Source organism: Lissotriton vulgaris, unplaced genomic scaffold, assembly GCF_964263255.1.
Source record: "Lissotriton vulgaris unplaced genomic scaffold, aLisVul1.2 SCAFFOLD_1016, whole genome shotgun sequence".
NCBI lineage: Eukaryota > Metazoa > Chordata > Amphibia > Caudata > Salamandridae > Lissotriton > Lissotriton vulgaris.
In genome coordinates, this window is record NW_028243438.1 from 497,392 (window position 1) to 515,522 (window position 18,131).

The 18,131-nt window shown below is 43.9% G+C and overlaps 1 protein-coding gene across 2 annotated transcripts in view; it reads right to left on the bottom strand.

Moving 5' to 3' along the window:
• Positions 1-18,131, bottom strand: part of LOC147668346 (sialate O-acetylesterase-like) — a 615,033-nt gene that overhangs the window by 362,452 nt on the left and 234,450 nt on the right. For both annotated transcript variants that reach the window (XM_086948579.1, XM_086948580.1), the window contains exon 5: positions 5,567-5,750. In XM_086948579.1, the coding sequence (XP_086804705.1) occupies positions 5,567-5,750 (184 nt within the window). The remainder of the gene's footprint in view (positions 1-5,566; positions 5,751-18,131) is intronic.

Below are 18,131 nucleotides of genomic sequence, written 5' to 3' on the forward strand. Positions count from 1 at the left end.
GTATAATCAGGAGAAGAGGATAGAAGAAAGAAGAGGGAGGAAAAAAGAGGAAAAGAGGGAACAGGTAAAAAAAGAGAGGGCACAGAGAAGAAGGAAAGAAGAAGGGAAAGAAAGATTTCCAATGAATAAACCCGACAACAAAGACGCCATTTAGACAGACACAACAAAGGGATATTGCTCAACCAACCCCTTTGATGACAAATCCATGTAATTATCCAAAGCTGTCCAAACCCCACTAGCAATAGACGGAGAGAGATGAGCATGATCGACCGAGGTATGAGCACTTCGTAAGAAGGAAACCCATGCCCACCAAGTATGATATGAAACAGAGGAGAAGGATTTCCAATCTATAAGAATCACTTTCACAGCAACGGTCAATAAAAGATCAAACAACTGTAACTCCATGGTATCCAAGGGGAGAGGAACTGGAGCAGCCAAAGGACCTAATAGAATTAATGGGAAAGAAAGTTGGAATTTAATACCAAAGATAAGCATGATGTGTTTATGAATGAGGTCCCAAAAGGGTTGGAGTAAAGAACATTCAAAAAACATATGTGGAAAATCACCTGGTGCTAATCCGCAACTCAAATTATCTTCTTTGAGATTGAGCGAATGTAAGCAGACAGGCGTCCAATGAAGAAGGTTGATAGAGAAAAATTTAGATTGCATTAACGATGGGGCAATTTTATTACGAAGAGAAAGTTTACCAATCATCTGCCAGGAATCTGAAGAAATATGGTCAGTGATACCATGATCAAAGTGACGTATCCATTTTTCCTGAGAAACCGTATGAGACGGAAGTGAAGTTGTTGATAAAAATTTATAAATTTTTGAGGCTACATGACCAGATTTGGTCCATATTTGAAAAAGAGTAATCATAGGAGAAGTAGGATGAAGATGCACCTTAGCAAGTGCCACTTTAATTTTGAGAAAAGTATAAAAATCTAAATTAGTTAAGGAAAATTGTTGAGCCAAGGAGGAGAAAGGCAAAGGCTCATTAGTAGGACCATAAAGATGTCTAACCAACGAGATCCCCTTAGCAGCCCAGTAAGAAATCAGAGAAGGATCAATATTAATTTTAATTTTAGAATTCCGCCAAATAGACGACACTGATATTTATTTTTAAACTTTGCAACTACCCCTGAGGAAGGTCTGTATGTGAGCCCGAAATGCATTGGGTATTTTAATGAGGCTGCTTGGGCCTGCAGAACCCCCAGGTGCTATTGATTAAGGCCTGGATTGGCATGTCAATGGCAGTAAAAAGATGGGATTCACGCAGTCTCGAACAGAAGAATGAAAACGTTTGACAAATTTGTGAAATAACACTGGGATGAACAATTGCATAAAATGGAATATTTGATGAATAATGGATTTCACTGCGCTTTTCTCACTGTGCAACATGTAAATGGAGCACATTTATGCGACATTTTACTTTTAGAAAGTTGCCATTTCCTTACTTTAGCCATTTGGTGTCTGTTGCTGGTCTCTCTTAAGTCTGGGTTGGGTGGCAGCTGGGCTTTGTGTATTCCCTCTAGACAGCCACACACAAAAGGGTCTTAGGTTAGAACTGATGGGTTATTCTTGGGGCTGTGAGTGATGAGCTGGGCACAGCCTCACACTTACATCTGAATATGCTGTGTCCAGTCCACCCCCTGTAGTGAGTCTGGAGCCAGGGCACCAAGGCACAGCTGGGTATGAGTACGGGACCACTGACACCACCAATTTAGTACATTTCTGGACCAGTGACTACTCTGCCAGGAAGAACTGATGTGCTGCTAAAGGACTGCCACACTGCTAGACTGCTGTTTGCTGGATTTGTGCCTTGCTGTGTTGTCTTACAGCCTGCTGCTCTCTCCAACTTTGTTGAGAAGGACTGGACCCACCTCACTTGAACCAAGCGTGACTCCAAGGGCTCTCGGACTGGCCTCCTGATGTGAAGTCTGAGGAACATAAAAGACTTCCAACCAGCCAGATCCAACACTTGGACTCTGCAATTTGTGAATCTGCCATGTCCAGTGGTGCCAATCAATCAATCAATTAATCAGAGTAATTGTAAAGCGTGCTACTTACCCCTGAGGGTGCTGAGGGGAGGGGGATGCTGCTACTGCTCGAAGAGCCAGGTCTTGAGGAGTCTTCTGGAGGCAAGTAGGTCTTGGGTCTGCCGTATGTGGGTAGGGAGGGTGTTCCAGGTCCTGGCGGCGAGGTAGGAGAAGGATCTGCCGCCGGAGGTCGTTCGTTGGATGCGGGGGACAGCGGCGAGGGGGAGGCTGGCGGAGAGGAGCTGGTGGGTGGGGGTGTGGAAGCGGAGTCTGCTGTTCAGGTAGGCTGGTCCAGCGTTGTGAAGTGCTTTGTGTGCATGGGTGAGGAGCTTGAAGGTGATCCTCTTGTCAACGGGGAACCAGTGTAGGTCTCTCAGGTGGGGGGTGATGTGGCTGCGGCGGGGGACATTGACGATCAGTCGGGCGGAGGGGTTTTGGATGCGTTGTAGTCGTTGTAGGTGTTTGGCTGGGATTCCTGCGTAGAGTGCGTTGCCGTAGTCCAGCCTGCTGCTGACGAGGGCCTGTGTCACCGTTCTTCTTGTTTAAGTCGGGATCCACTTGTAGATCCTGCGGAGGGTGTTGTAGCAGGAGGAGGAGACGGCGTTGACCTGCTTGAACATGGAGAGGGAGGAGTTGTGGATGAATCCTAGATTGCGTGCATGGTCGGTGGGTGTTGGTGCTGTTCCCAGTGTGGTCGGCCACCAGGAGTCGTCCCAGGCTGAGGGGGTGGGTCCGAGGATGAGGACCTCTGTCTTGTCCACACCAGATCTGGACCCTTGGAAGTGGGCCTAAGGTGTTTGCTCCAGTGGAACAGGCGCCTTGAGAGCTGCTTAGGAACCACTGCATCGCCGCCACTGCGTGGAGAAGATCAACGCATCACCTTTACTACATTGAGAAACCCGGTGCATCACCTTCGGAACAACTGCATCTCAGAACAGGTGCATCGCCCTCGGACCAGACACACCGCCACTATCGTATTTGAAGAAAATTGAGGCATCACCCCAACTGCCTGGGGAACAATGACGCATCACTCGACTGAACCCTGCATCTTTGTCGACGCAACCGGGATTAAGGGACTTTTGTTCAGCGGGCATCACAAGGACCCTGTATTCGTCCTGTACGCCATCGAAGTCAGCCTGAACTCTTCATTTTGTTTCAGTCTGGTGCGACCAGATATCCCATTTGAGTGCTTATTGCTTCTAAGCGCTATTTTACTGTTTATTCTTTAAAAATTAATATCTCAAGTTATACGTATTAGATTTGTAAGATTTTGCTCTTGTTTTAATTTATTAAATCAAGTTCTATTTTTCTAACCTGGTGAGGTACCTTTCTGTGTGGTGTTTCCACAGTTTTACTGTTTGAAGTTTTGCACAAATACTGTGCACACTGCCTCCAAGTTAAGCCTCACTTCTCTGTGCCAAGGATTGTGGCAGCTGTTTAACTTAGGGTTGCACCCCCAGTCAACCAACAACCCAATTTCTAACAATATCCAAGAAATGCAATGGGCCCGCATGAAGGGGTGAGTATAGAAAGTTAACACAGGGCAGGCTGATTTGTTCTTGTGCTTTCATGACAGATACTTACCAAGCTCTTAATCGCTCACCCTGGCATGTGCAGGGTATCAGTGTGGCTAGGTTCTGAGTTGGCGTGACTTGCCTGGCCAACCGGTGCTCAGCAGGAGCATTTAAGAGCATAAGAAGGTCTTGAGCCCCCACTCAAAATTTTTGCTTCATTCAGTCTAGTAGTGTAGGTTGAATCTGCACCTATTAAAGAGAGTGAAGTGTATGTTCAGGTAGCCAACATTTTTTTCTTCCTGTTTTATATAGCGCACAGTCAGCTTTTTTTTTTTTTACAGAGAGATTAAGGGACTTGCCCAGAATCACAGAGTGTTGTGCAGACACCGGGACTCGAACTTGGTTCCTCAGATCCAAGATTGCCAGCTCAGGCTATTAGGCCACATCTCGTCCCACATATTGACTGTTCTTTAAGTCGTTCCTCTCTCATGACGAGTATTTCTCCAGCAGCCTACTGTTGTGTTGCTAAATTCCATTCTTTCCCATCTGGCACCATTTTATTTTTGTGACTGCCCTATAAGTGTTGCCATACAGATTACTGAGCCTTCTCCAATTACCCCCCTTTTTTGTGGACTCGTACACAGTCACACACTACTGTTGGCTAGGTTGTTGCTCTGTAGCAGCTGAAAAGTTTTAGTCCCCCTCCGGCTCCAACTGGACTACTTAGAACACCAACCATCCAAGTAAATCTCTGCTGCTACCAACATTAAGTATTATAGAAATCATAAAACATAACATAGGCCCTTCAGAGTGCATAATTACCACCAGGTAATTACAATTATATTGTGTATGCTTGTCTCTTATAACTCCTCCATCACACTCCAAGTAACTCATTGCACCCCAAGACAAGATAGGAGCACCCCTCTGATTACTCACGCACAAACCCAAACACTTCCCACGTAGCATGATAACATATACAACACCTTTCCAACTACACACTACTTCACAGAGTAGTATGCTCTCTGTTGGAAGATTCTTATTTGGCGCCCCACACTGTAATAAGAAACCCTATATGAATTCGTCATTACAATAGGACCTGAGAAGGGGAAAAATGTTGTACCCCCAAATAACATTTAGCCCCCCCCCCCCATAAAAATTCAAAATTATAAGGTAACTAAAAAAGGTTCTTGCAAAATGTATTTCATATTCATTAAAATGGACAAAAGTTTTTAGAAATCTAAAACTGCAGTGCAACTCTACCATAATTACTTAGTACAAACAATAATACCAATCGCGTATATACACTGATTTTTAGTAGACATTGTGCTGCTAAAATGATTGTGTCCCATTGCTTACTGAAGACATCAACACAATATTTGATTCGAAGATGCAAATTAACTTACCTATTTTGGTACTCAAGATGAGGAACCGTCTTTCAACAAAGCAGTATCAAGAGGACAATCACATTAATTTCCACCAAGACTCTGAAAACATGGCCATTAACTCAATAATTATGCAACACCGGTAAGCCCTGAGATGTACCTGCCCTCACAAATACTACTAACATAGCAGACTATAAACCACGTAACCAGAATAACAATTGTTCCTAAAATATTTATATATCACATACCACATCATGAATTCTTGAATACAATTTAATTTAATTAAGCCATATATAGTTGAGGGTTGCAACACAAGTGAAGGCATCAATACCAGTACTAGCCTTTTAAAAATAGAGGTAATAGATGGTTTTTTGCCTTTAAGCATTTACTCTTTCTTCACCTGGGTTAGCCTTGATTGTTAAACATTAGTGTGTCATGGGTAATCACCGTTTAGTGATGCAACTTCCTTTGATGCTATGAGAGTTCAGGTGGCTGTAATGTCACTTCTATTGCATGTACGAATTTGGCAAAATGACAGAAAGTCATATATGTGTTATTGACCAAACACTGGCTGCAGCGTGATTAAATCTGGCATATTTAAAGCATATTTACAACTTCATAAAGTCCCTACCTTCCATTATGTGGTGACAGCCCACATTTCTCCAGCGCTCTTCTAGAGGACCAGGCTTCAACAGGTGTTCCTCCCCAACAGGACTCCACTAATCCGATGGGATACTTTAACGTGTCATACAAATAACGTCCATACAGCCAGCAAACAGCAGAAAAATAGGTAAAGTCGCCTTGTGCAAGGGTCTCTATTCATAAAAAGAAAAAGGAGACACTGGTAAAAGCAAGTAGGTGTACATAGCGAAAGAACAAGTTCAAAGAGAGCTGCCATTTTTATACGGAAATACAGCTATCATGATAAGGTTCGGGTCAACAGCGGGAACATTACAAGATAACTACTTCCCCTATTGTTTACTTTTATAAACATGCACGATATACTTAAATTAGTCTTACATTCCCAGTACCAACAGCATTTATCTTGGGGTACCTTTTAGAACCGTAAGTCTAGTGCATCTTGTCAAAACTACCAGAAGGAATTGAGTGCTAAGGAGTTAAATTTACTCTACTTGGCCTCGATGGCCGGTGAAGTTTTGCCTGCTTAGTCAACAAAGTCCACAGACTTCTGCCTTTCCAAGCATTTTTATTGTATTAAGTCTTTTTATTTGTATTTCATAAAACACCCTCCATTGCTTACATCCATTAGCCAGTGAGGTAAAATAAAATGTAACTTTATACAAGTGTCAAGAAGAACAGGAAAAAGATTTCAATACAGTAACATAACTCCCCACTTCCCTCCCGCCCAGATACACCAGCCCTAAAAGAGCTTGTACTAACGAGTGTGTTGTCCTTCTCAGTGGTTAAGTGTAAAAGAATGAGTGGCAGTCCCCTCAGAGGCCGTGGCCAGTCGGTGTTGTTAAATGTTGTCACACCAAATACCAAGGAAGCGTAATCTTGATTCCACAGCATGTCGATTTAATCCACTACGATACACTCCCTGTCTCTTTAACTCTCCCTTGCAGGTTCCTGCTTTCTCCCTTTGTGGCAATTTTTAGGTTTTCTCTTCCTCCTTCTTTCCCCTGTGTTTGTTTTTCACTCTCTTGTTCTCGGTCAATCTCTGATGCGGGAAAATAAGTCCCAGTCCCCAAAAATGGTTGTACGACGGAACAACGCAGGGAAATACATTGCATGCCTTAACCACCCATTTCTTACCCCACATTTTTTTTAAACGTATATGCTTTTATAAAGTATACCATTGCAATGTATTTGTGGGGGGAGACCCCCCAGGCTCCCATCTTACCTAAAATGCGTGGTAAAGGCACACGTTGTAAAAACATACACGTGGTAAAACATGCATGATAAAAAATCCATGATAAAGTCACAACGTGGTAAAAACCTCATTGAGGCGATTTCCGCCCCGAAAAATGAGCCGGCAACTACTGGCTTAAACGAAGCACTGGTCCTACTATGTTGTTCCATCCAACAATATTTTAGTCAACCGCATGTTCATTATCTAAATAATGTTGTACTTTGCGGTATATCATCTGCAATACCACTATATTTGTTTTAGCTATTGAGGACAAGTTACCTCTCAAAAATGTAAAAGTAGTTTAGGAAAGGCGCACAGTCCGTTTCAAATGCATTGAGGCAAAGAAGTCTTTCCTTCATTTGCTTGATAAGATCAAGTATGGCCAGATGGAAATTAAAGGTAGTGGTATGTATATTAATGCTATAAGAGACATAGGATTTGAAATGCCCATTTTGCAGGAGAACACCCAGTCAGAATAATAAAGAAGTGGGAGCAGATTTTTTAAAATCATTTTTACATATGCAAAGAAAATGGTGACTAAGTAGAGGAGAGAACAGTTATTTAAAGTCAGTGGCCATTAGGAAGGCCAAGGAAGAAGTGCACAGGCGCAGTTATATAGACTTCAATATGCTATTCTCTCAGGGAAAACAGTTCACTAAGAACAGAAAAAAACCTGTAATTTCGAATTCCCATGGTACCCAAACAGTACTAAAACATAGGTGTTAATGACTGACAGCATATGTTAAAACCACAGGCGAGGATCAATGACAAGAGCATGGTATCAGAGTCACCCTTAATGGCCTCCTGCCTCTGACAGGGCCACACAAATTAATAAACAACACATTTGCACACACCATGGATGTTGTTCACTGTTTAGAGACTATCGACCCTGGCTTCCATGAACCCTGTGCTTTCAGTAGCACTTGTTCAAGGAACAGGCATGCAAGAGACAGACCCTGGACAAATAGCAGGAAGTTGATAATCATATGCAGAAACTCCACCAGTCATCTCTTATGTTTGCCAGGAGATTCCCAATGGTATTGTATTGTTGGTTTTGCTCGGACAAAGTTCATACTTAAACCAGTAACCAATCAAGGACAAGGACGAACAGTTACAGATTAGTAGACTTTTGTGTGTAAGCCTCACTAAGTGAGACAGAGGCAGGTCTGTGTTAACTATCTTGCTTTCCCTTGTCCTCATCCTATGACCACCACAGATGTAAAGTAGAACAATATGCATCTCTAGATTAGCTACTTTGCCCAAATCCTTTTCTATACTTTTGAGTGAAAGACAAAACGATGAGCGCGTGCATCTTTCAATAGAATAACTTTTTTAATGAGAACACATTTTCAGTCATGGGTAATGCCATCACTGGGCTTATCTGAAATGAAATACATTGCACAGAGATGGCTTTTGGATCAGGGTTTTATTTGTAGAGGAAAAACACGGCCTACAAGACTAATAAGTCTAACAATTCTCTTGGATGCAGATGGAACACTGTTTCATCAAATCTTTGTTGCAAACTTTGAAAGAATGGGCTGATGTACATAAAGATCAAATAATGTTCCTTTGTGATGCTCTTTCTAGTAGAGACTCTAACCACAGAGTCCTCACTTTTGGCATGTTCCCCATGCGTCAGACTGCATTCGGAAGTTTTTTCAGCAATGTCTGTGTGCCGGAAAGAGGAGCCTCGCGGCTCAGCACTGACGCGGTTACGTTACGGACATGACGTGCGGGCCTATATAGGTGCCACTAAAGCGCTCTGATGTCAGTTACTTTTGAGACTGCCCACGCCCGACACAGAGCCCCAAAAGCAAATCATTAGAAAGTGTGCAGATTCCTAGACTTGGGATATTATTAACAGATACAGTCCAATCACAGAAGTGGGAGGAGGGCAGGGTCGGTGAGGGATTTGTGGCTAGAGTCTCTACCAGAAAGAGAGTTACCTAAGGCAAGTATCTTCAGATTCCAATACTTTATGGATAGGTCTGTGGTGGAACTCAAACCAGAAAGTCCTTCAACAATCAAGTGGGCAAAAATGCCCTCTCAGGGGGACCTGAATGTCCACACAATAGTCCTTCGTGAAGGTATGGAGGTACGCTACGTAGCTGCCTGGCACATGTCTAGGACTGGGACTCTAGCAACTTTGGCCCTGGAAAAAGGAGCACGTAGTCCATCTGGAGGCTGCCTTTTTGCAAATGCATAGCAGATTTCTATGCAGAGCAAGATACAGCAGGAAATGATTCTCTTCGGCACTGCCTTGCTGATGTTAGCTCTGGAGAACCCCACAAAGTGCTGACTGTCCACCTGGTGTTCTGTGGTATGATCTATGTAGAAACTCAGTGCTCTCATGGGGTCTAAGCAATGGAGTCTCTCCTCCTCCTTAGAGGGGGAGGCGGATCATAGAATGCTGTGAATGATGGCTTGATCAAAAAGGAACGGCGCCACAACTTTAGGCAAGAAGGATGTCGGAGTCTGCCGAACCCGTTTGTCTGGGAAGTAGGTGGTGTATGGTGGATTGACACAGAGCCTGAAGCTCACTCACTTGCCATGCCAAGGTGATTGCGACAAGGAACAAAGTCTTAGTGGCATGGGTTGCTCGCTATGTAGGATTGTAGAGCCACGCCCTCCTTAAGTTCTCCTTTAATTAACTGTGCGTTAATTATTTAAACATCTAATTAAGAATAACAACAGATGCAGATAAAGCTTGTTACCGCTTCCTCTGAAATACTGAATGCGGGTGTTGACGGCATCACGATCCCGTTTGCTTCTATGTTCGCATGTGCTCAATACACATATGCAGATAGCGCTGGGTGTCTTCAATTAGTATTTGCAGGGCTGACCCTCTCACAGCCCTGAAGTCTGCAAGGTCATCAGCCCAGCAAAAGAATTGCATCTGGCAGTAAATTCCACCCCCTGATGACGTGAAGTTAAAGTTAACTCCTGGGTGCTACCGACTTAAGCACTGTAGCACCAAAGGCTACATGTCTATCAGGGTCTGGAGTCTCTGCCACCCCATCCATTTGTAACTCATTCAAGGGTGGGGTCAGGGAGACCTGCTGACCCCACCCACCATGTGACGACTTCGGAAAAGGCAGGCTTCATGCAAAAGGCTGCGTGGCTACCAGTATCTGAGATTTAAAATATCCACAGTGCATTCGCACGAGTTTAGAAGGCTCTAGATATTCACTTTCTGCTTAAAGCAGGCCTCAGCTTTCTATATCTGCAGCGCATCACACTTATATAGTGCCCACCACTCCTCCCCCTGCTCTGAGAGCACAGCAGATCCGCCCGCCAAGAGCGCAGCAGTAACAAACGTCGAGTTACCATCATTTTATTTTTCCTTTTTTTCACTGCGAAAAGCAGTAGGGCGATGCTCCTCCGCCTTAGCGGAGGAGCCGCCACTGGTTAATGGTATAACACAAATGAGGTTGACTTGCCTATTGGCGGGGAACCTGTTCCTGTTGTGCGGTGCTGCGAGATAGACTTTACCAAATGGTATTCCAAAGGCTACAAATGGAGACTGCACACAGATCGCCATAACTAGCTGTAATGTATGTCTTGTATAACATCTGCAGTTCATAAAACATTTCTATACAGCTGCAAATGTGAGTTCATGGACTTGTATTTCATTTCTAACATCGAAGCTCAAACATCCCAGCATGTATGTACTGTTGGCTAAAACTGGAGGACCGGCTAAAATGGGTCCACATGACTTAGAGCTGCTAGACATCTCTGTCAAAAGGTAAATTGCTTCACTGAGGAGTTGTTCCATATATTTCAGCCAGTAAGTCAAAGGGCAAACAATACCCAGTTTAAACAGATAAAGCAGGTAAGGATGTCATTTGCTAGTAGATTTAATCTCAAACCAGTCACTATTTAAATAAGCAATTGCTACATAATAAGGTATCAGTTGGTAATCAGTCACTTAAAGATTACGTGTGACATTGGAATTTAGGCCGAAAAGCCCGGGATGCCCATGCAGTCATAATCGTCCCAGCTCCTTGTATGCAAAACCTGTCAATGCTTTTATGAAAGAAATCCACAAAGCAGATTAGAAAAAACATGGCAGCAAACATTGGGCTCCACAAGTATTAACCACTATTTGTGCGGATGCATTTGGAAGTGCTGAATGGTTCACAGAACCCATGAGCTTTTAACCACAAACGGACGAGTACCAAACTGCTCGATGGACTTCTTTGTGGTCATGTTTAATTTTTGTGTGTGTTACATAGTGCAATGCTTTACCTATGCCACTTCTGCAAGAGAGCATTGTGGGGAGAAAGCACTTAACCTGGCACAGGGAGCACAAGCACTTTGGTACTGGTTACCAGTGGCATAGTGCACAGAGCACCAAAGCCAACTAAAACAAATTCAGCAAACAGCAGGGGTGAAGGCAAAATGTTTGAGGGTGAAGATACGAAGAAAGCCAAGTCCAATCCCTCTACTTTCCAATTTAGACTATTAACATCTGAAATGGGGAAATAACGTTAGGAAGAGTGCGCATGTACTCATCAGAGAACGAAGCAACACATCATAGTAAAGACCAGATCTGCAGGACGGTATCGTGATTGCGCAACACTGTGGTGTCAGGAACTCAAGAGTTACAGGAAATAATAGGTTTAAACGGTGTTGGATGAATGCTTACTGCTAATGAGATGCTAGGTAGGAAGAGGATGAGGATAAGAGGAAAGGTGGAATGTACTGCAACAAAAGGAAACTAATTGGAATCTCCCTGGTAGCAGGATTTCTGAATTTGCGTCCATCTTGGATGTTATCGTAACAAAGGAGAATGGAGTCAGAATCTTCCAGATTTCCAAAGCAGTTCATGGTTGGTTGTCATCAGAGGATCATGAAGGTGCCAATATCTTGCAGAATGAGTGTCAGATTGAACTCTGCCTCCTGCTTTTTGAACTGTGTTGTCCATTCAGATTGTACTCACGATAAGTTAGGATTCCAAAGTCCTGAATATTTGTGTGCTTTATTTTTTATCACTTTTGTGGCTTTTTAGGCACATTCCTATTTTGCACTGTGTATTTCTCCTGTTTGCATCTCCACCGTTGTACATTTCGTCATATTCATGTATTTTTAAGAATGACCTAAGTGAACTCCTGTGCATTGAACTCTCTAGCAGGTTTGCAGATTCATATGTGAAACTCACACTGCATGGATTCCAAATGACAAAAGTAATCATTATTTTTTATAATTCATGGGGTGGACTGCATCTAAGTTTAATGAAGAAAGGGCTGAGTTAGAGGACATGTTACTTAAGGTAATTAGATAGAATGACTGGATATACTGATGATACAAGGTTCTTTGCTAATCTTACATTGTGTGTTACAGATTTCGGTAGCTGTCCGGGGGCAAGTGTGCCAAGCCTAGCATCAGTGTTTTCTCTCTCCTCCCCTTACTCTTTCCCCTCTGTATGAACTGCTGTGATTTCTGTCACAATTAGAAGTTATGGTCTCTCTGGGGAGGTGAAAAGGACTAGCTTCGTGGCCCTCCTGCAGATTGGTAGATCGAAACCCGTGAACTAGAACAGACTGCCAAGCATAAGAAACTGTCCCTTGCTAATAACTAACAACATACAATTGTATTGTAGGAAATCAAGAAAGACTGGGAGTAGCGAGGAACCCTTGGCAGATAAAGAGAAGTAGCTTGAGAAGAAGGTACATACACAGACTACATTGGGATTAAGAGATTATTAAGAATAACTGGAAGGGACCTGACTGATAACAGCTGTACAGCTAAGTGGATCAGTTTAAAGAAAAGAAGATGCATTGTCATTGCATTCACCCCTCTTCTTTGAGAGATGCCACATACTTGGAAAAAACTGGTAAAGCAGAAAGTGACAAAGCAATCCACATAGCATTATCATAGGAAACAGACAAGACGGCTGTCTTGCGGACAGCCAAAAAGGTAAACTAGAAAGGTGAAATGGCCTTTCTTGAGCATTTGGACCATATCCTCAGATCAGTGCAGTACTCAAGAGCAGCGCTGAAGGCCTAGATGGATGTAGTGCGCTATTGAGGAATAGGGGTGGCACTATTACAACCACCTGGAACCAGGGGCAATAGAAACATAAGAAACAATTGTCCCATGTGAAGAACAATGCTTAGTCACACAAATGCAAGAATCAAATGGAAACCAAGCCCTGGTCCAATATGAAAGCAAAACAAATTGCTGAAGAAAATAAAGGACAAGCATTTGCAATGCAATAGGTCTCACATTTACACAAGTTTGAGCTATTGGCATTGTAAATGACAATGCATTTTATTTATATTTTTTAAACGAAAACAAAAATAAAAGTCATTCGGCCAGATTCATCAATGTCCCGATTTGCGAGTCCTTAATAGCGATTATTAAGAAATCGCTATTAAGGACTTGCAAATCGGGATTCATGTAGAAATTACAAAATAAATTGCGATTCCTACAGCCTCCTTATTTGCTAGCAATTTGCTAATCGCAAATAAGGATGCGATTTCAAGGGTGCCAGGGGTGTCCTGTAGCACCCCTGAAATGTCAATGTAGACTGATGGTGCGCACACACATGTCCAAAAGGACATGTGCGTGTGTAACATCCAACTTAGAAAAATGCACTAAAGTGCATTTTTCGATGTTTTTGCTATTACCACGATGTCTGACTTCGCGGCCCTGGAGTACCGACGGAAAGGTAAGACGAGCTCCTACTATTCTGGTTTCTCGCTATGCTGCTCCATTCCCGCACGATTCCATTTGACGCGGCGGAGTCTTTTCTCAGTCGCCATAGGGAACGGCATCACTAAACCACAGATGCAAGTCCCGTATACATCCGGCTACTGATAATGGAGAGTGTTCTGTATTTTGTTGTGCACATTGTGATTGACATGTGTTTCACATGTTTTTCTAGAGCGGTGCTTCATCTTCCCCTGAGCCGCTGCCAGGTGGGGTGAGGCCAGTCTACCTTACAGATCAAGGTAAGAACTGGACGACATTTGGCTAATGAAGTCTCTTTCCAAATGGATAAAATCTGGCTCTATAAATAATAAGAGCGTATAGATCCACTTCTCGAGTGTGTTTGTAATATTGATCCATAGACTATGGACTTATTTCGTAGCCCAGAGGATATTGATAGTTCATACCCGATACCCATACCTCTTTTCTTTCCACAGTGATCAACACAGACTGTAAGGGCATTTGGATTATTCAGGTGACCGTGTGCACTTGTCTTATATTTCTTTGTGTCACCTTTTCACCTCACTTATTATTTTTTCACATTGTGCAGTAGCTCAAACTTATTCAGTTTTGGTCCTGATGAAAGCAAGGATGCAATAGTCCCTATATTGCAGAAACATGTTGACCACCCTTACCTCAGGCAGTGTACATAACCAGACTGCTTAAGGCCACACATACTTTTAATCTTGGTATTTAAGGCACACATAGAATAAATAACATTCTGTGCTTTTCTAAACCAATTTTAACACACTCTTTTGTCTTGGTTTCTTCTTTTTTCACTCACTTTTTCTTGCACTGCACACCCCAGACCCATGTCTTTGTACACTCATTAACATCGAGTGGTAGACCACACTGTTACTGTCAATACCACCAAAGGGGCCCCTTTACCACCGGGTTGACCTTTGAATGTGGCACTGATTTTCTCAGACGGGTGGCTCGGATAAAATCCCAAATGATGAAGGGCGGATCCGAATGGTGACTGATGGGTATTTTCCTCATCCCTTGAGAGCCTCCTGTGCCGAATCAATTTTGAGCTGTGGGTGTTTGGGCAACTTCTGTACACCTCTGGGCGGTGTTTGTTTAGAGACTGTCATGGCCGGGTTTTCTGATTAGATGGGATCAGCCCCTAGGGGCCCCTCCAACCCAGCCAGAACGTAACCACCTCCCTCCTCAGGACCATCTATCCAGGCACCTGGGTACCTACCTGAGGATGGGGAACTCGCAATATACAAGCTCATATTATTAGAAAGACCACTAAATCTATAGGGATACTAAGAATACTCACTGATCACTACCTTATAGTCTCGCGGCCACTCAGACCCAGACTAATCTACCCTGGGGCAGATATGACACACAATCTGGCGTGTCTACACACGTGGGTCTGCAGCCCCAGTGCTCTCCCTTATTTCCAAACGGTTCGCAATCCGGCAAACCTCCACGCTGGTAATCCTCCCCAGCGCTCTCACTTACACAAGCCACAATCCTGTGGGTATACACACAATCAGTGCTCTCATTAACGCCGTATATCAACGACGACCACATTCCTATGAACACCTTCAGATATATGTCTCTTCACTAAGGGTCTGCTACTACAATAATATTATGGGATAGCCGAATTACTTAGTCTCAACAATTCCCTAGCTCAAGGGCTCCCTGTTCTCTCTATTTATTCAGACTTACCGGATCAGGGGCAGCATCTGTTCTGGCTGTAACATCTGACTAGGAGAAAAAGGTTACCTATGCTTTGGAACAGAAGACGCTGTTTACAGGATTATGGGAGGGTGTACTAACGCGGTCCCTTAGTTGCAGGTCTCCTCTCTCCCTCACTATTACTTACCTGATCAGGGGTAGCATCTGTTCAAACAGTAATACCTACCAGGAAAGGAGATTACCCTCACTGTATGGGGACAAAGATATACACACTATGTGATTGAGTTATTTCTTGATTTAAGCGCTCCTACTCCCTTCTGGTCCATCAGTGGCTCAACGGCAACTGGCTAGAAGCTAAGATAACTTTATCATAAAAAAACTCATGCACACTAATTCACTAATTAAATGGGGTAACAATAATAAAGTACACATACACAAAACTATGGGGTCTCTATAACTAGCAGCAACTTTAACACACCGCTGAAAGAAAAAAGGATTAAACATACAATAGCCTAGGGAATAAGGACAAGATTAAGATGCAAGTGTAAAGTAAACTAATGTGATGGAGTTAATATCACCTGATTAGTGTGAAGTCTTGTTCTAGCTGTCATCTGGGTTCCTCTCTCGTCTGTGCCTTGGCTCATCTCAGACTCTCTCTCTCTCCTGCACTCTTGGATACACCTCTGCGCTGATCACTTTGCACTGGACTCCTCTCCCCCACGAACTGTCTCCACCTTCCAGCTTCAATCTAATGGTTCCTGCCGCTCTAATGCTTTTCATTCCACTAGCTTGTTCACTCTGTCTCTGCGCCAATGTCCAAATAACTCCAGCTGCTCCCACAGGTTAGTCCACGATCTCTCCTCCGTCTCTTCTAAAAGGCATTACTTCAGACTCCAGCTATTCACACCTCCTCCTGATAAGTAACTGCTTCTGACTGCTTCCTTCAGTTCCAGCTCACTATTCAACTCAGCTCTCTCCAGCTTGAACCCTCTCTCTCTGCCAACTCCACTCGACTGCTTACCACTCCTCCACCTCAACACGACTGACTGACTCCGCCTCTGCACTTCACTGATATAGAATGCTGTTTCCTCATGGAAAGTTCCAGCCATCAGCCTGCCGCCCACCAGATCTCTGCATCACCTCGCATCAAGGACACACACCCAGCCGGCCGGCCTTTTGTTGTGTCTTCCACACAGAGAATAATACAGCCTACCGATAAGGGCTGGCCCAGACCGGTTCTCTCCAAGTGAAAAACAGCTTTAACTATAAACTTTACCTTTACCCTGAAAAGCCTCTCAGCTCTATCAAGATGGAGTCCCTCTAGTTCTAGGCCTGTAGGCCTGAAAGGGATGAAATACCCCTTAGCTCTGTCAGAATACCTACATAAACCATACCAATGTGTCTAGTATGTCAAAGCCAATAGGCAATAGACAGGTTAGAGTCAAGAATAAGGGATCTATCATCATATTAAGCAGCTATCCTCTTCTAGGTCTGGAAGAAAGGGCTTAAAAGGGCCAACACAAGCTAAGAATACCTATCCTAGATGTGAGCAAGACTAAGATCTATATCACTGCTAAATAGAGCCAAAAACTCTGCCATTACAGAGACCCTCTGGTACCTTTTGTTGTTTATATGCACCTCATTAGTACCAAATAAACACCCACATATTGTAAAAAGCAACAGAAAGGTGAGAAGGCAACCTTTGCCAAGGGCCTTCCACTACAGAGAAACACATGTCGCTGTGATTTAGCAATCGTTGAACCGTTTGAGCTAGAAACAATTTTTTGTGTTAGAATCTACATAATATGTAGCAGATGATGGGTTATCTGGCATATGCGGCAACACCAAAATGACACAATGGCATCATTCTCGTGGTCCTGGTTATGGGACATGTAGTTTACCCTTTGCAGCTCAAAGTACGGCTGAAGTCCCAGCATGCAAAGGGCAGTTAGCCAGAGAGCTAGGGCTGGCTGGGAGTGTGGCCTACAACACCGGCCTTCTCAGCTGCGATGGTGATAAAGCTTGAATAAAACATGAGCAAGCCAGGGTTATGGTGCTGGGAATCTGACTTGCACAAAGCCAGGGTAAACCCTCAGGTTAAATCTGTCCTGGGCGAGTTTTCCTTTTGGTTGCAGCTGTAACCTGTGTGAGCCGAGGGAGTGGCCTGCCAGCAGCTATGCGTGGCATGTAAGCGAGCTCCTCTGTTTGCGTGAAGGGTGGGTTAATTACTGCCACCCCTTAACAGTTTCAAGGTCTTGATCTCAGTAGGCCAGCTGGAATGGAGCAGTCTGTGCCCAGGGCCAGAGCTCCACCTCCCAGCAGCGCTGCAAGAGACACAGAGAGCACAGGTTACTAGGCACTACATCACGGTGCAGTAACATTCCACAAACCAGCTGCTTCCTAATCACTTGATACAGCGCACAGACCATCTACCGCTCAATCACTTGTAACAGCCCTCAGACCAGCTACATCTCTGTGACTTGTAACAGCCCACAAGCCAGAAACCCATCAGCCCCTTATAACCGTCCACAGACCAGCCACCTCTCAATCCTTTGTTGCCTGTATCCTTGCCTGTGACCTTGTGCAGCTCTAAGCTAACCTTGGCTAGGTTTGCACTATACAAATTCCGCAGACATACATGCCCCTGGCTGGTTCTTTTCTTAAGATATTCCAGGTAGCGCTGCTCGGATCACAGAGCGCCTCCGAGCACTTTGCAAATACCATTTGTATTGTATCTGGAGCCCCTCTAACACGAGTTGCTTTGTTTATGAACATATTGAATGAGGTGTGCTGCTGAGACCAGACGACTGATGCTGCTGGTGACTGGAAGAGTACTTGATGGCACTGATATCACTGGTGTGATCTGCAGCCAGCTCTGTGGTTTTAGCCAAGACCGCTAGACATGCTGGGACTTGTAGTTCCTCTGTTTTCAATATGAGTTTGGGTCTTGAGGTGCTAA